Source organism: Diabrotica undecimpunctata, chromosome 4 (genome assembly GCF_040954645.1).
Source record: "Diabrotica undecimpunctata isolate CICGRU chromosome 4, icDiaUnde3, whole genome shotgun sequence".
NCBI lineage: Eukaryota > Metazoa > Arthropoda > Insecta > Coleoptera > Chrysomelidae > Diabrotica > Diabrotica undecimpunctata.
This window is the reverse complement of record NC_092806.1, coordinates 14,582,283-14,599,755: the sequence shown is the minus strand read 5'-3', so window position 1 is coordinate 14,599,755 and position 17,473 is coordinate 14,582,283. Positions and strand designations below refer to the sequence as shown.

At 31.1% G+C, this 17,473-nt stretch overlaps 2 protein-coding genes across 2 annotated transcripts; both read right to left on the bottom strand.

The window, feature by feature from the left end:
* Positions 1 to 2,754: 2,754 nt before the first annotated feature.
* On the bottom strand, positions 2,755 to 5,357 carry LOC140438136 (pre-rRNA-processing protein TSR2 homolog). Its single transcript, XM_072527849.1, has 4 exons — positions 5,159 to 5,357; positions 4,394 to 4,532; positions 3,430 to 3,572; positions 2,755 to 2,901 (listed from the first exon to the last, which is right to left on the bottom strand). Exons 1-4 carry the CDS (start codon positions 5,261 to 5,263, stop codon positions 2,800 to 2,802), a joined length of 489 nt encoding a protein of 162 aa, XP_072383950.1. The 5' UTR covers positions 5,264 to 5,357; the 3' UTR covers positions 2,755 to 2,799.
* Positions 5,358 to 8,887: 3,530 nt separating this feature from the next.
* GatB (glutamyl-tRNA(Gln) amidotransferase subunit B, mitochondrial) lies at positions 8,888 to 17,451 on the bottom strand. The gene is made up of 8 exons (XM_072528961.1): positions 17,190 to 17,451; positions 15,985 to 16,243; positions 15,615 to 15,930; positions 13,810 to 14,045; positions 13,564 to 13,743; positions 12,916 to 13,046; positions 12,726 to 12,846; positions 8,888 to 9,147 (listed from the first exon to the last, which is right to left on the bottom strand). Exons 1-8 carry the CDS (start codon positions 17,267 to 17,269, stop codon positions 8,926 to 8,928), a joined length of 1,545 nt encoding a protein of 514 aa, XP_072385062.1. The 5' UTR covers positions 17,270 to 17,451; the 3' UTR covers positions 8,888 to 8,925.
* Between the last annotated feature and the right edge of the window lie 22 nt (positions 17,452 to 17,473).

Here is a 17,473-nt window from a genome sequence, read left to right as displayed (position 1 = left end):
TATCTTACACGAACTTCAAAAGTACATACGTCTCACACGCATGTCACTTATTTCTCAGAATAAATTTATGTTCTATGGCTACCAATGCTCTATACTGTGTAAAGGGTGTCGAACTTCAAAAGGGTGTCTCACACGCATGTCACTTATTTCTCAGAATTAATTTTTGTTCTATGGCTACCAACGCTAAAGGGTATCTTATACGTAGGTCTAAAGGATATCTCATACGTGTATCAATTATTTTTCACGTCAAATACATATGTTCTATGATTACCACAAACCATACATACAACCATAGTATGTATGGTCTGTGGTGATTACTAACAATAAAGGGTATCTTACACGTAACGCAAAAGGGCGTCCCGCACGCATGTCAAATATTTCTCAGACAAAATCTATATTCTTTACACCAACAATAAATTTACAAAGAAATTCATGAAGTTATTTATCAATTTATGTGTCAATAAATTAGTGCATATTGACAGACGTGTAAGATACCCTTTTGAACTACGTGTAAGATACCCTTTAGCGTTAATATCATAAATTTGTTCTGTGAAATAATTGACATGCGTGTCAGATACACTTTAGCTTTAGTAACCACAAAACATAATTCTCTTCTGAGATATAATGGACAGTGGAAGTGTGACGTCACAACTGTCAATTACTTTCCAAACAACAGTTGAAATGCCCAATCTCAAGACTTTTTAAATTCTATAAAGTTAACATTTTGCTTCCTCTGCTGCGTTTTTTTTAATTATAGTATTTTTTACGATAATACCATCATAATTCAGTGTTCTATTTCTATGAAATATAGTTTAAAAGTGTAAATTAAAGACATTCTAACCTTACTTTATTGATACATGCATTTTATTGCTATTTTTATAAAACAACATGCTTTATTATTTACACAACCTTGTTGTAAGTACAAAATTGTTGTAGTAACTATTAGAATACTTAGATATTGCAAAAAGCGGAAAGATTCTGTAAAAAAATGAAAAAATAACGAAAAATGCAAATTATCCACACTAAACAAGGTTTGTTTGGAAGTGAAACTGACATATGTCAATAAAATCAACGTCATCACTCCCACGGTCCATTGACATGCGTGAGGCACCTTTTTGAAGTAAGTGTAACATACGCTTTAGAACTACGTGTAAGATGCACTTTAGCGTTGGTAATCATGGTTTTGAGAAATAATTGAAATGTGTATTAAGTCCGCTTTACATTTACGAGTACTCGGATCCGAGTTACTCTACTCGGAGTGCAATTCGGAAGTATTTACCACATTTATTTTTCTCCTTTAAAATGTTTAATAACACTTCTTTCTTGATGGCGCCATTTTTAAATTCCCTTTGAAACAACTAAGATCGCTCGGATTTAATGGAAACGATCGCAGTTCTACTCGTAACTCAAATCCGAGCTACTCGTAAATGTGTATGTGTAACGGCGGCACCACACTTCGCTATGTGTTATTCGTTATGCGCCATAGTCGGCGGCATAAGACGAAGTGAGGAATAAAATGCGAATAAAGAAAATAATTCGTCAATTATTTGCTTTATTCGCACGCATACGAGGTCTATAGACCGAACATACTGACCGCGCGTACTGACACTATGACTAAGAAGATAAGATATTGCCCATAAGTCGTGACGTAATTGGAGAGTTGCACTTTCGTAATGTCAGTTTTTTGTATGTATCAATAAATAATCTATAGTTTGGAGATATCCTATTGTGTACGATTATTGTTATTACTAACCATTTATTTAATATTATTATTTTGCTAATTGCGTCCTTACGAGACTACAAATCATTTCTTGAGAGGTGGCGATACGGAGTGAAATGCCAACACTCTGCCGACGTTCCTGTACCTCTCGACGAGTGTGAACGTGGCCACACGGCGAGGTGTGAATTACCCGGCATCTCTGTAAGACTCAAGGCATCCACTGTGCAGAGAATACTAAACAAATATTCATGTAAGAAATAAACCTCGAACTGTTAAAGTATTCTGATTGCTGGTGGCACCTTGTCGACCACAGAGTCCCCGATAAACTTCTCGCTAAGCATAAGCCTAGATCACATAAACTCCACGAACACGAGGATGCAGTCGAGAAAAATTCGATCCTCCTCCAGAGCGGCGGTTGTAGACCATCCAGGAACTTCGAATACGTTAATCACAGAACATAGATTTGTTTGAGAAATAATTAACATGCTTGTAAGATGCACTTTAATATTGATGACCAAAGGTCATCATATTTTGGTAAATTTGATAATGGACAACCTAAGCTCTTATGATTTTAAAAAACTTTCCAAACATTTCTAATTTGTGTGTATTTATCTCATAAGAAGTTGGAAATATTGTTTTTTTTAATTGTTTGAAGAATAAATAAGGACTTTTGGTTATGAACATTTATTCTGTGCACAGACTTAACAGTGCAACAGACATCCGAACGTGTAGACTAAATTGTAGAAAAATATTTTCATAAGCCTGGCGTTAGAGTATCTCTTTTCACACACAAACGAAAATAATGTCTTTTTCATCATATTTTATTCATTTTTGGATAGTTAATATAACAGCTCCCTAGTTGAACCTGAAAGTAGTCATATGCTTATCTTGACAACGTAATAATGTCTAAATATGAAGCATTGCTGGAATTATTCCAGCAACTTGTGAAAATATAGGTATAAAGATAGTTATCAATTCTATTAAATTCAACCATTCAATCTAATTCAAACAGAATAAAACACTGAGAACGAATATTTTAAACAAAACTTTATTTACTTATAAATACCACATACAATTAATTATCTTTTTCTTCTTGTTTGTACAACTGTCCAACCATCATCCTCCATTGGTGTTACAGATTCCTCACCTACTTCTTCATCACTAGATGACTCACTATCATCCTAAAACATGTTTTAATTAGAAATTATCATTGTCAATATAAAAGCTGTTTATACTCTGTTCAATAAATTAAGTGGCAATTGATAAATAAATTTAGAAATTAATTCTTGTTAGTTGAATTTGACATTGACTTAAGTTACTATATAACCATGTGCACATGCACATAGCAAATATTAATTGTAGTCTAAGATCCCACTGCAAGATCACTATGTTCATAACTTAGTTAATCAAACTCACATTTTTAATTCAATTAAGGGTAATTAACTTTTGAACAAAAATTTTATTTCGTTCATTTATTTTTTAAATAAAATACACTGCTCATGACATATATGCATGTTTTTTTATATCAAATTAAACCTAATTACTTTTAATAGAATGGATGGATCAATATAGTAGCAATAGAACCTGATATGTGAGAGGCAATGACTGACAAATTAGTCAAAAGAAATGGAACAGTAACAGTTGAAGAAAAAAAGTCATACAACACCAGTATTGAAGCTTCGCTTCAAAAGTTGAACACTAATACATACCTGCTCGGGTTGAGTAGCTTGTGTTCTACTTTCCTGCAACCAGGTAGTATTTGCTGTTGGAAGCTTAAGATATTCTTCTTCACATTGTTGAAGGTTTCCATTTTTTATTAACTGTACAAATTTATACAATATGGTAGCAATTTCTGAAACACAAATAGGAAAAAATGATAGAGGTAAATAATGGTTTCATTGATTAAGTGCATAGAGAAATTCATTAAAGGAAGTGTTAGTAGAGTCTTAAAACTTGGTAGATATATTCCTTATGATGTAAGGAAGAACCCTCTTAAACTTTGGGTAAAAAGCCATCATCTTATGCCCTTTGTTATTGCATTTCTGACCAACAAGCCAATTCTTTTTCTGCTCTTCATATTACTATTGCTTTTATTACAAAATACTAACAGTCCTAGTTTGAAACTTTGTACATAGGTTCCTCCTGATACAAACAGAATCCTATTTCATTTGGAATCAATATGTTTTATTTTCCTTTTTATGTATTCTTATGCCTTTTTTTGGTTTACGGCAGTAAACAGAACGAAATGCATTTATCAAGATTCAAAGTTTATTTCTGAGAAAAATTTAATTTTCTTGTGTGTCAAATAACTGAGAAGTCTCTTTAATAACGGAATTAATCAATGTCCTGACATTATGTTGAAATGTGTTTACACAGCAAAATAAAGAAACACCAGATGAATTAACAGCTGAATCAGCAGACTGCTGCAACTACATAATGAAGCAAATACTTTCATTTTATAAGCATATAAAAAACTAAAAATTCTGTCAAAGGCAGACTCGAATAAACACAAAGTAAACATTTTACTCACATGGTTGGTATGGAACAGAAATGATAAAACAGCCCAAAAAAGTAAAAACATTTGGTGTTTGAGTAATAATGAATTTTAAATATTTCTGATGCTCTGATTTCAAATAAGACTCTTTTTTTAATATATTAAATGTGTGCACACACCTTTAGGAGATCCATCTTCAAAAAGAATATCAAATTTTTCATCCATAAAGTCTTCTAATAAATCTTCTAAATCCTCTACCTCCACATTTGGCTCCTGTATACAAAAAGCTGTCACTTCCTCTACACATTCAATTGCAAGCTATAAAAAACAAAATGTTCATAAATTTTACTATTCCAAAGTTCTGTTACAACATATTCATTTAGAAACAGTGTATGTAAGTTTATTTATTTAAGAATAATCGCATATAGTGTCTATACATGACCATATTTTATAGGATTTCATATTTTTGTTTGTATTACCAAACTGTAGTCAGTAAACGAAACAAAATTTACGTAATTAATCTATTAACTGGATCTGCGATTTTTGTAGTGTATTACTCGTTGTGCAGTGTAAAAAGAGAAGCAGTAGCACTCATCTTACAACTTATAGATGTTACACACTTAATTAAAATAATCAGACATCTTTCACATTTGGTAATACTTGGCATGCTATAGACGAGAATCTTCTTATCTTGAAGCTCCATAATATTTTAAATTTCTTCCATTAAATATGAATATCAGATATAATAAAATGACCAACAATTCATGAAGGTAAATAGCGAGACTAAAATCAATCTCAAAGGCTGTTATTTGATTTCTTCCCTACAACTGAACACATACACATTTACATTAAAATTCAGCCGAGATTCTGTATCATACATACTCTACAGAATGTTGAATATATCAATGAAGAATCAGTCTAAAATAAAACCAAATAAAATTTACCTGTTTACTGTTTGGTCCTCCCATCGAATGTTCGACTGCTAATTTTAACCCGGTCCAGTTGCTACAAATATGCTGTACGATTTTGGGAAGAATTTCTTCTGCCATTGTGAAAATCCTTGCAAATTAAAGTAATTGTTTATATTTTAATTTACTCCATTTCAATGTGGTTGTCAAAAAGAAAGTTTTGAGGTTAGAACCACAGTACATAGCCCTCTAGTAAGGTAAGTCCCACAGAATGATTTATGAGAGTTTCTAGCGCCAAATGCGGACGGGCCACACCTAATTTCATTTGGCGGCAAATTTAAAACGTAGATTCTGAATTTTAGGCGGCAAATTCAAAAAATAAGCTCTGAATTTTAGACGGAAAAAATTTAAAGTTTGCTATTAATGGAAAATAAATATAGTCATAAAATAAGAAATAAAAACTTATTCTATGCACATTTGTCCAAAACTTAGTATACAGGGTGGTCCTTAAGTCATTGTACAAAAAGAAACAGTAGATTCTACATTTTAAAATATTACGATTTAAGGCAAATTGCTTTAATAAAATGTTGATATTAGGAAAGATAAAGGGTGTTAAAGTGCAAAATTAAAATTTTATTTTTCGCTATAACTTTCATGTTTATAAATATTTATGTATGAAAATTTACAACTGGGTACTTTTAAATATGAGAAATTATAATTTAACGCACACTTTGATGTAACTGGTAGAGGGCGCCACTTATGCTACAAATGTGGTATAAATTTGCACTTAACTTTTTTGCTCTTTAAGTCACCTGCATTTGGGATAACTAATATTAAAGATATATTATTTTAACAAAAAAAGGTATACTTGTTGATAACTTCAAAACTTCAAAACAGTTTTCGAGATAATTGCATGTTAAAAATCAGCTGCATAATTCTGATCTAAGGCAATTACTCCAGGCAACGAAGAAAAATAGACAAAAACATTAATACTTCTGAATTTTGTTATAAAATACCTTTAACTAAAGTTAATAGGTAACGAAATATTAAATAAAATAAATATATCAGCAGGATAATTAATAATAGTATTTGACAAAATAAGAGAATAATAGGATTTTACATCAAACATTTTACGTTTTATGTTAAATTAAAGTCATAATCACAACATTTTATTTACAAACCAAATTAAGAAATAGTTAAACTAAATAATATAACTTTTTGTCAAAGTAAGTGTTCGATATGTCCACCATTTTCTTTAATTCATTTGTCAATATATTGCATAAAAGATCGTCTCATATTAAATAGCATCATTGGTTTTAAAGAAATTGCTGCAGTATTTATTTCTTCCCATAGTTGGTTGCGAATGTTTATGGGATTCTTATATACACGTTGTTTTAATGCGCCCCATACACCAAAATCAAGCGGATTAAATTCAGGGCTACGTGGTGGCTATAATGTATATTGGATGAATATATTATTTTGGATACATATCCAAATCTTATGCTATATTCTGGAACTATATCTTATTTGTCGCAGAAGTTAAATAATGTATTAAACTGTAATGTACCTCGTTCATTGGTTACTTATATACACACGGAATAAACTATCGATGACGTTACTTATTTATATGATTACATTACAGCTTACGAGTAACTATAATTACATCTCGAACAAATGGACTATTATGATTTACTAACGAACTAATATTATGCTGAACTAAATTGCCTGTGTATTTACTATATTTATAACAATATCGGTTATTAGGACCACGATGATGTTTTTGTAAAAATGCTGAGTCTTTCCGGTTAGATTTGTAACAAAAGTATTATGAAACAGGACACATATGTGTTATTCAATACCTGTGCTCTAGTTTCTATTTGTCCTAATAAAAATGGGTAAACAATTAACGTAATGAACATTAAGTATTTTTTTCGGATTTTTTATTAATTAAATAATTATATCAATATCTCATCACATTGCCAAGAAATATAACTACCACGACCTATCCAACGTTCAGAAAAGTTGTATTTAAATATGTTCTAACTGCCTTCTCTCTATAATGTAGTGGGGTACCATCTTGTATAAACCACATATTTTGGGTTTTTAGCATTTTACAATAGAGAAAAAGTAATACAACGCCATTATAGAAACTTAAGAAGCGATAGCAAAGCGAAAATGTAAACATGATGACGAACAACGTCTGAATAAGGACACGGCACCTAAAGAAGAAGTTGAAATATCTTTTCCCCAATGAGACATTTAGCACCCATAACAAAGCATTTTGTGATGTTACATTATCATCTTTGAGTTATTTTAATAAGAATAAACTATAAATTATGCTTATCTACAGGTATTCAGTGCTTTACCGCACAAATATCAAACTAAGAATTATCGTGCAGCTGACTTATAAAATGCATTTATCTCGAAAACGGTTGAATTTTAAGTTTACTAACAAGTATACCTTTTCTTTGTAAAAATAATGTATCTTTAATATTTTTTAACACAAATAGAGCTAACTTAAAGAGCAAAAAAGTTAAGCGCAAATTTATGCCACACATGTGGCATACGTGGCGCCCTCTATTATTTACATTAAAGTAAGAATAAAATTATAATTTATCCTACTTAAAAGCATCCAACTGTAAATTTTTGTCCAAAAATATTTACAAACGTAAAAGTTATAGCGAAAAATAAAATTTTAAATTTCCACTTTAACACCCTGTATCTTTCTTAATATCAACATTTTATTAAAGCAAGGTGGCTTAAATCGTAATATTTTAAAGTGCAGAATCTACGGTTTCTGTTTGTACAATTACTTAAGGACCACCCTGTATATACACTCATCACCTTCGTTGTTCGGTGTTTTAAGCCGACAGCCACGGTGTGAGTTTATGCAGTCGACCACTTAAGGAGTGTTTTGAAGTATAATAACCGTAGCCAAATCACCCATTTGAACTGTCCTGTATTCTTTGGTCATACGCCTCTTGCTATGTCAGATCCACAAACCATACATACTCCTGTATGGTCTGTGGTCATATCTCCACCAAAGGTGACTAATAGCGCCGTCGTCATTACGAACGGCTGGGCTCATGCAATTCACTCTCCCCACATGTCCTATTCCACTTACACTACTATTTGTGATATATACTGTGGTTAGAACGAATTTTACCTTTTCTACTCTACATTACCTTTGAACAACCAGCTATTCAGCTAGGTTATTTCCCACGATTACCAAAAATAAAAATGCGACTTTTCGTTTAAATATTGTTGTATGTTATATCTTTATCCTTTTTACAAATTCTGTCTCAAATTCAAACTATACTACCCTGTTTCTGGCTTACTGTTAATTTTTTGTTCTTTGATTTCTTTAGTTTTATACACAATTTTGCAAGAAATAGGTTATGATCAGAAGGCACATCTATTCCCAGATACGATTTTACTCTTTTGATAATATTTAAGATAATCAATATATGCTATAACTCCTCTCTACATTTATAACAGTTTTTTAAAGACACCCCATCTATTCTCTGTTCAGTTTTTTTCAATCCAACCAATAACAATTGTAAAAAGTATAGCGGAGATCGCAGCCGTGCGTTCTTATGTCGATTTTCTCCAACAGGTTCCCTCCCTTCATATTGAACTCTAGCTGCTTCTTTGACTTTTGGGACAAAAATAAAAAGATCAAATGGCGAAGAAATCGGAAACGTGGGAAAAATTTGACTGAGGTTATATTTAGGATTATAAAAAGTGATTACTAAATAAAAGTAATATTTTCTAACAAATTTAATTAAACACCAATACATCTCTCATATATCTCTTAATAAAGAATGTAAAATTTCAGTACACTTTTTCATGTTTGCCTTATTTTTACTCTTGGCTACAATAGCACCCAATAAAGCTTTTAAAGCTTTTGTCTTTCCAGATTTGTAATCTAAGACAGCTTTGGTATTTTCTTCAATTACTTCTTGACATATTTTTTTCAATTTAGCTTCATCACTGATTTGTAATAGGTTCCTTTCTTGTACAATCTAAAACATAATTAAAATTTCTACATAAAATCCAATATCATTGTACCCGAAAAAAAGTTGATATATCAGAGTATGTATCATGGACGTATAAACACAGATGGACTCAGTTATTTACATAAAAATGTGAAGCCAAAATTATTTGACTAGGTCACATTCTCAGCACCTTCAAATGTTGTCACATTTTTTTATTAAAATATCTTATTCACGTATCGCTGAAAATATTACTATATTTATTTTATACTCTACAGGTGCTATCAAACCAAAATAATAATTTATTACTTATATTAATATATTTAATTGTAATTAAAACATCAAGTGTGCACATAGTGTGCATATCATTTAATAATAGCGTATAACAGATATCAACCAATTATTTTATATGTAGAAGCACTGAAACCTATTTATTAATGGCAACGGTGTTTACATTTCTCTGTCTTATGGCTCTACGTCAAACTTCAAATGCTGTTCCATGTCATGTCCATGTTTATTTACTTTTTACCCAAGATGAGGAAAAGTTGTTTTTCGATATTTTTTGGCTGTATTTTAAGTGATATTTGTAAATAGTGAAATAAATAAATTATAATAATGGTGCTACAGTTTTGCATTTGCAAAAAAAAACGAAATGTTAACATCCCAATGTCTCATTTAATTTGTAGGTACTGTTTGTTTACATTATTTAAGATGACGAACTGAGGAAGCCTGTGTGTTTACATTTTAAAATATGTCTTTCATAGGCGTACCATTGGGTTTATTCATATCAATTAATGTATTGAACAAGATATTAGTTCATGAAATTAGTATAGATATTTTTAAATTGTAAGTAGACATCATCTGATTAAAAAGATCTGTTTAGTAGCTTTTTAATTTAATATTTCTCATGAATTAACAATAAATTAGTGAAATGAATAAAACTCATTTATTTTTCTATGTAGGTTTCCAAATAATATTGATTAATGATGAAACTTACTCTAAACTTCAACAGAGAAAACAGTATAAAAACCTTTCAAAAGCATCCTTTTTGGTTATTTAAACTTGTAAGGAAGCTGAAAAATATTTCAGATTTTTTAATAAAACTATAAATATCTACAACAGACGAGTTAAAAACCTTTTTTAAAAAATATTTAAAAAAATATTTTGATTAATAAAACCATAAAAATTGTCGCAAAATCAATCTATGAGCATTTTGGTGACCATTGTATGATGAAGATGCAATCGATGGTCACTCTATGCAACTTTTAAAATTGGTTCTTGAGAAATATTTTAAAATTGGAATTCATCATGAAACGAGGACTACTTTAGATGCTAACACCGTGCGCATAAGAAGCGTTCTTACTAAGACTGTTTTATTTCGCAATCAATAAAAATTTATTTCTATACCAACATCTTCTATTATGTCTATTTACCATTTTTACTTTAATATTTCTGTTCGGTAAATAGCTTTCCAATAATTTATACATTTTCACGCCTACTTTTTAATAAGTAGGTATATTTGCAAATAATTTTATGTCAAATGCCAGCAAGAGCTTTGGAATGATCAATAAATAATTTTGTAGCAGAAACCCTTACTACGAGGAATCTATTCATATTGTATTAAAACAAATTTGTCACAATTTGAAAAAATATGTTTTGACACATTACCAATAAATATAGGTATGTACTTAAAGTTGATAAATGTATATTTTTTAATTGTTTTTTTATCGTAGGATTATTTGATACCTATTAAAAAATTAACTTGAGCTCAACTATATTTTATTGAATTAATTTTAAAGCAAATCAAATTGTATTTTATTTTTTCTATAAAAACGTGTTTTTATACATTATTACTACTTCCAATTATTAACGTCTGAATAATTATCCCCGCGAGTAAAAATTCAAGCACGCTTATGCTCATTGAGGAAGTATCACAGTCTATCGATACCCGTTTTACTCCCCTTTACCCTCTTGTCCAGGAATATCGAAGCTTCAAAACAGTGTGTGTTTAAGGTATCTTATTGCTGGGTCCATCTATGTTTTTACGTCCATGGTATGTATATAATATCTAAAGTAAATTCAATTTCAAGCTACAGACGATGTAAACAAATGCACGCTGGAAACACGCGTTTGATCAGGGCCGGACTAGTAAATTAAAGATACAATATAAAACAGACAAACTTTGCCAGATACAGATTATACTACACCAATTTTTTAAATAAAAAATGGTTTACAAGATCGAGAGAAAATTATATCGGACACACCTTGTTTTTTATAACTTTTAACATACTAAATTACATATCAAATAATTTTTATTAATTAAAAAGATCAGTGAAGATCGATCTTATATCGTATCTTATGCTATTATAAATGCTTTAATATACTTTATAGGGAAAACTTTTGTATTGGTAATAAATAAAGAAGTTCTTAAAAACATGCTTCACACTATCAACACACGACCTAACGATTAACCAATCAACAAACCAAAAAACAGTTTTGCACAATAACTACTGTGACTCTTCATTCGACCGACGACGGATCGGAAAAACAAAGTGCGTGCCTAGTGCCCAACAGCATGACCAAGATAGTTCGATAATTTATGGCCAATAGGAAGGCGTTCGTCACGTGTAGACTCAAATATCACGCGGAGACTTGTGTTTATTCTGTCTGTAGCTTGAAATTGAATTTACTTTAGTCATCATCATCATCTTTGGCTCGACAATCCTCTGTGGATCTTGGCCTGCTCTAAGATTCGTCGCCATTCTGTTCGGTTTCTGGCAACTGCCATCTTCTGATTTTTAATATCCGTAAGTTGGTTTCAACTCCATCTAACCACCTAATTCGTGGTCGGCCTTTGCTTCTTCTTCCTACAGGTGTTCCTGTGGTTAGCTTTTTAACAATCGTATTTTCTGGCATTCGTATTATGTGTCCAGCCCATCTAAGTCGCTGTGTTTTAATGAACGTTATGACATCTGGCTCATCAAAGAGCTGATACAATTCAAAATTATATCTTCTGCGCCACTGCCCTTGGTCGTTTATAGCTCCAAATATTTTGCGGAGTATTTTATGCTCAAATATTACCAAAAGTCTTTCATCTTTCTGCGTTAGAGTCCATGTTTCTGCTCCATATGTGAGGACCGGCCTCAGCAATGTTTTGTATATAATAATTTTAGTTCTTCTTTGAATGTTTCTTGAGTGGAAATGCTTTTGGAGTCCATAGTATGCCCTATTTGTAAAATTTATTTGTCTTTTGATTTATTCGCTTGTTTTATTGGTAGCAGTCAATAGCGACCCAAGGTATATGAAGTTGTCAACACGTCCAAAGGTATGACTTCCAAAGACTGTTTCTCGTTCCTCATTTGCTATCGGATCCTTTGTAACCAACATGTACTTGGTTTTGTCTTCGTTGATGACTAGACCGACCTGTTTCGCCGCTGTTTCCAATACTAGGAGATATTGCTCAACATCTCGCTTGCTACGCCCTATTATGTCAATGTCATCAGCATATGCTAAGACTTGTATCGATCTATTGTAAATAGTACCGCCGTCCTTAATTCGTGTATCTTTACTTTAGTCGTTAACACTAAAAACTGAACTTGTATAATTACCTGAACTGGGCTTTTATTATTTCCAGACAAGATATCCTCCAACAAATCTCTCGCTGTAGATCTATTAATATCTTCTTTTTCTAATAATTCCAAAACTTCTCCAATGTGGCTACGATTTTTGCTAAAATGATATATAAACGATAAGATAGAACTTTTTATATCATTCAAAACAGATTCAAAAGATACCTACATATCTTCAGAGTCCATATCTTTTTTATTTAATAATGTATTTACATCGTTTATTAAAAACGTTGCTACCATTTTTGTGTTAATATTCTTAGACACTATTTCTTCGAATACATTTAATAAAGCACTGTCATTCTAAAAAAATATATAAAGAACATGATTAGCACCAAGTAAATATAAATAAAGTGCGTTGCAAATTCTAAAAGAGGGGAAAACTCAAAATTGTATGCAGGCCACTTTCATTAGAAAAAGACGAAAAACAAATAAAGAACAAGGGATTATGATATCTAAGATGACAATACTTTGGCTATATTATCGTCATAATTTTATATTTCGAGTCGAAGTGGGGATATTTAAACGATTATTTTCAATGTTTTTAATACTTTTTGAATTAGTTGCAGTTTATTAAGAATAAACAATTGTTAAAGCTGGAATTAAATTTGATTGTTATATCCTTCAAAGAAATTAGTGGCATAATATAATCATAAACATATTTTTTTAGAAATATTGATACAACTACCAACAGTTACAGAATACATTTTTTCGATGATTGCATTCTGTGTTTCCCTGACTCCCATCTCCTATAATTTGCAACGAAATATAGATGGATGGATTTCGGAAATACAAAAAGATGTTTCGTCTATATACTTACTACTAATATAATTGATTGTTCCAAAGTCAGACCATTATCTCTCCTCAACCTTTGTCGTGTCTCTTCTGGTAGTTCTGGTATAGTTTTCTTTATTTGATCAGCATTTACACAACCGATTTCTATCGGACCCATTGCAATATGAAGTGGAGGTAAATTTGGTTCAGGCATGTACCTATAATCCTAAAATTTATATCTCCAACTTAATATTAGACTTACTTAAAATTTCAATGCCTTAAAATACCTTACCTGTTGTACTTCTTTATCTCTCATTGCCACTGTAGTTTTTGTAGAAGCATCCCAGGCTCTAGTTTCATTAGCAATACTTTGACCAGATTCTTTCAGCTTTATTTGTCTTTGTATTTCATAACTGATTGCTCCAGCTACTCCTCTCACTGATCCAATATTTTTTATCTCAGTTCTTGTTCCCAATGGTTCGGATTCTTTGTGTATCGAAACGTTGGCATCAACTCTCAATGCTCCCTCTAAAATTAAATAATCAAATCAAAGTAAAATGTCTGATTATATCATTGTTCTGTTTGCCTTTATCCCTACGTGGGGTGGGCTTCCTTAATTACATTTCCATTCATCCAAAGTGGCCTAACCCACAATTTTACCACATCGCATTTATTACATAAAGTTATCCCTTATTTAAGAATTTTCAGATGCAGAGTAGCTCAAGCAACCTTCGGATACCGATTGGTAGATGTCGCTCTAAGTTCGTTTTGCATTTAAAGTAATTCTCATACCTCAAAACGTAATTCTCTTCTTTAAACTTAACTTAAAACTTAAACTTTTAAAGTTTCACTTTAAACCCTAAAAAGTGCTGTAGAGGAAATTATTGTCATTTATAAGACATATTTTTGGAGCAAAATGGCAGAAAGCATTGGTAAGTACCTATTTGTAAACAAAAATATTGGTTACACCTAGTTTATTATGAAAATAATTTTAAGAGATTATGGTAGCAACTAAATAATACGGTTTGAGAAAAAATGTGTCTATGAATAGATTTTTTGTTACATTGTCAAGGGTATTATTTCTGTGTTTTCACTGGCACAAGTAGAATTTAACAATTGTTGATGATTTTGTGCAATACTGTTCAATCTTAAAATTGTTTTCGTTAATTTTTTTGTTATAAGATTGTCAAAAATCAAAAGGAATTGGTGTAAAGACATTCTAATAAAAAGCAATTTTCGACGATACCAGGCGAGATTCATAAATAAAAAATATCCTCATCAATACACCCAAATGGTGTTTTAATAGTCACTAATTCTTACTTCTTTTATTTTCAGACGTCAACCTGTCTAGTCCGGAGGACCCGTTTGTAGACTCAGGTTCAGAATACCAACCCAGTGATCAAGGTTGTAGCTCAAACGAAACAGCTGAACAACAGCCACAAGCACTACTGCCAAAAAAGAGAGGAATTCGAAATATTTCTAGTAGAACTATGGAACAAAGAAAGAGAGCAGCAGGAGCATAATACACTAATTCGAAAGGTACAAAATAATAGTTGTCAAAACAATTCAAACTTTTAACTGCAGCTGCCCATCAAAATGTCAGTTAAAGATTACAGAAAAACATCAAAGAAACTTGCTCAATGCTTTCTACAGCTTGGAGTCATTCGAACTGCAAATATTTATTCTCTTATAGAAGTTTCGGATGGTTCACAAGATGTTAAAAACAAAATCAAGGGAAATCAAGGAGAGAGAAAATGTGTTTATACTATTTAACTTTGGAAAAATCCGAATGCCACCTCTCATATCCAAGTTAAGTCATTTTTTCACTGACACACCTTGGTCTATAAGCACTGTATTAGCGGTTGCATGTGTATTGGAATAAGTGACTTATTGTGGATGTCCTGTGATATTTTCTTTGGCTAATTTTCTATTTATAGTTAAATTGGATTTGTCTCAATTTAATGGTTGCAAATATATTGATTAATTTTTCCTTTATTCTTACAATTTTCTAAAAACATGTATACAGAAGTATAATATTGAGATATTGGAAATGTATAAAACTCATTTAATTTTTAGGAAAAAACATGATATTCCTACCTTCCATTTTACAGGAACATGTCTGTATTCTCTGTAAAATTGAAATCAGTTCTTTGACCAAAGCAGCAGCCTCTTCGCCATCTTTAAGATCTGGATCAAATACAAGTTCCATAAGAGGTACACCAGCTCTATTCAAATCAACAAAACTTCTTTGTTCATCATGGAGACTCTTACCACTGTCTTGTTCTAATTGTAGTTGTTTTATTTTAACATTAGTAGTATAAGGAATTTTATGAACACCTGGAGTAAATACTTGAAATTCTAAATGACCACCCACTGCTAGAGGTGCCCTTTGTTGAGTTATTTGATAACCAGTCTGCAAATATACTATTAGTATTTTGAGATACATTTATTTATATGTGTATCTTACAGGTAAATCAGCATAAAAATAATGCTTCCTATCAAAATATGAAATCGGATTGACTTTACAATTTAAACTAAGTGCTGTAAGTACTCCAGCCTCAACACATCTCTTGTTTAAAACTGGCAAAGTTCCTGGTGTGGAACAATCAAATAGAGATACATTTGAATTTACAGGCGACGAAAATTTTGTAGAAGCTCCAGAGAATAATTTGCTAGCAGAATTAATTTGGGCATGTACTTCCAAACCTACTACACTCTTCCATTTTCTAAAAAAAGATATTAAATATTGAATATTAAAAATAAAATAAAGAAAAACGAAGTCTAACGATATCTTATGAGTATGTTCATTTTAAATATTTAAATGGTGTTGTACTTTGTACTATTGGTATCTTTGAATTGAATCATTGAAATCAAACAGGTAAGTGTATGCACTACAAAGAAGGATTGTACACATTGTTTGCAGATCCAAGGGACGAAGTTAAAAAGTAATAATGAGTACAATAAGAACACATAAGTGGGAATCCTAATATAATTAGAAGAAATATGCCTAGTATAAGGAAAAATACAGCAAATAGAATAAAGGTACATTAACAGCCTAAATATTCCTAACTGAGACAATCGTGTGACAGTATTTGCTGGTTTATTGGCAAGAAATTTCTGCTTATGTAGGATATCACATGATGACATATATTAAGGATGGTACAAAGCTCACACTCACAGAAATTAACATTCTAAAACTGAAGCAGAATGTTTACACATCAATCGCACATATCAAGGAATTAAAAAAAGATTCAGCACACTTTAATTTATATGTTCACCCAAATGAGATTTGTAATCCTAAGTTCCAAAGGCAGTTTTTATGAGTGAAAAGTGTTCCTCCCCATTTTAGGTTCTTCAATTGTAGGTAATTTAGTTTGGTTAATTGTCTCTTGATATTTTTCAAAAATTCCACACATCACTGCCACAGTTGATGATCTATTCAAAATTCAGCTAAACAATCTTAGTAGTGAATTGTCCCTTTCTTCTACTTTGAAAAGTATATCCATAAAATTGTTAGGTTTATGCAGTTAAAAAGATTTTTCTGCAAACATTTTATAATGTTTTGGCTTACTATGGGTTTTGTATATCATAATTAAAGTAATCAAAATATAATAATTATATATTTAATTTTAAGCGTCTATATTCTTTGCTAAGGGTTTGGATAATGCTTACTGTTTATTAGATACTTGGGAAAATCTTCTTTTTGCTACACTAAGTTTTATAAAATCTTTGCTAGCTATCTTTAAAACCATTTTGGTTTATAAATACATCCTTTAGCACAATTATTACTTAAACATTTTGAATTCATAACAGATACCTAATATAACCTAAAAAAAATAAATTTCAATTTCGCGTCTTCTTTTCGTTTCCTAACCAATGGTGTGATTTTACACTCCTATCACTATTCCATCTTATCTTAACCTCATCACTCAGTTTCACACAAGTTTCACATATGT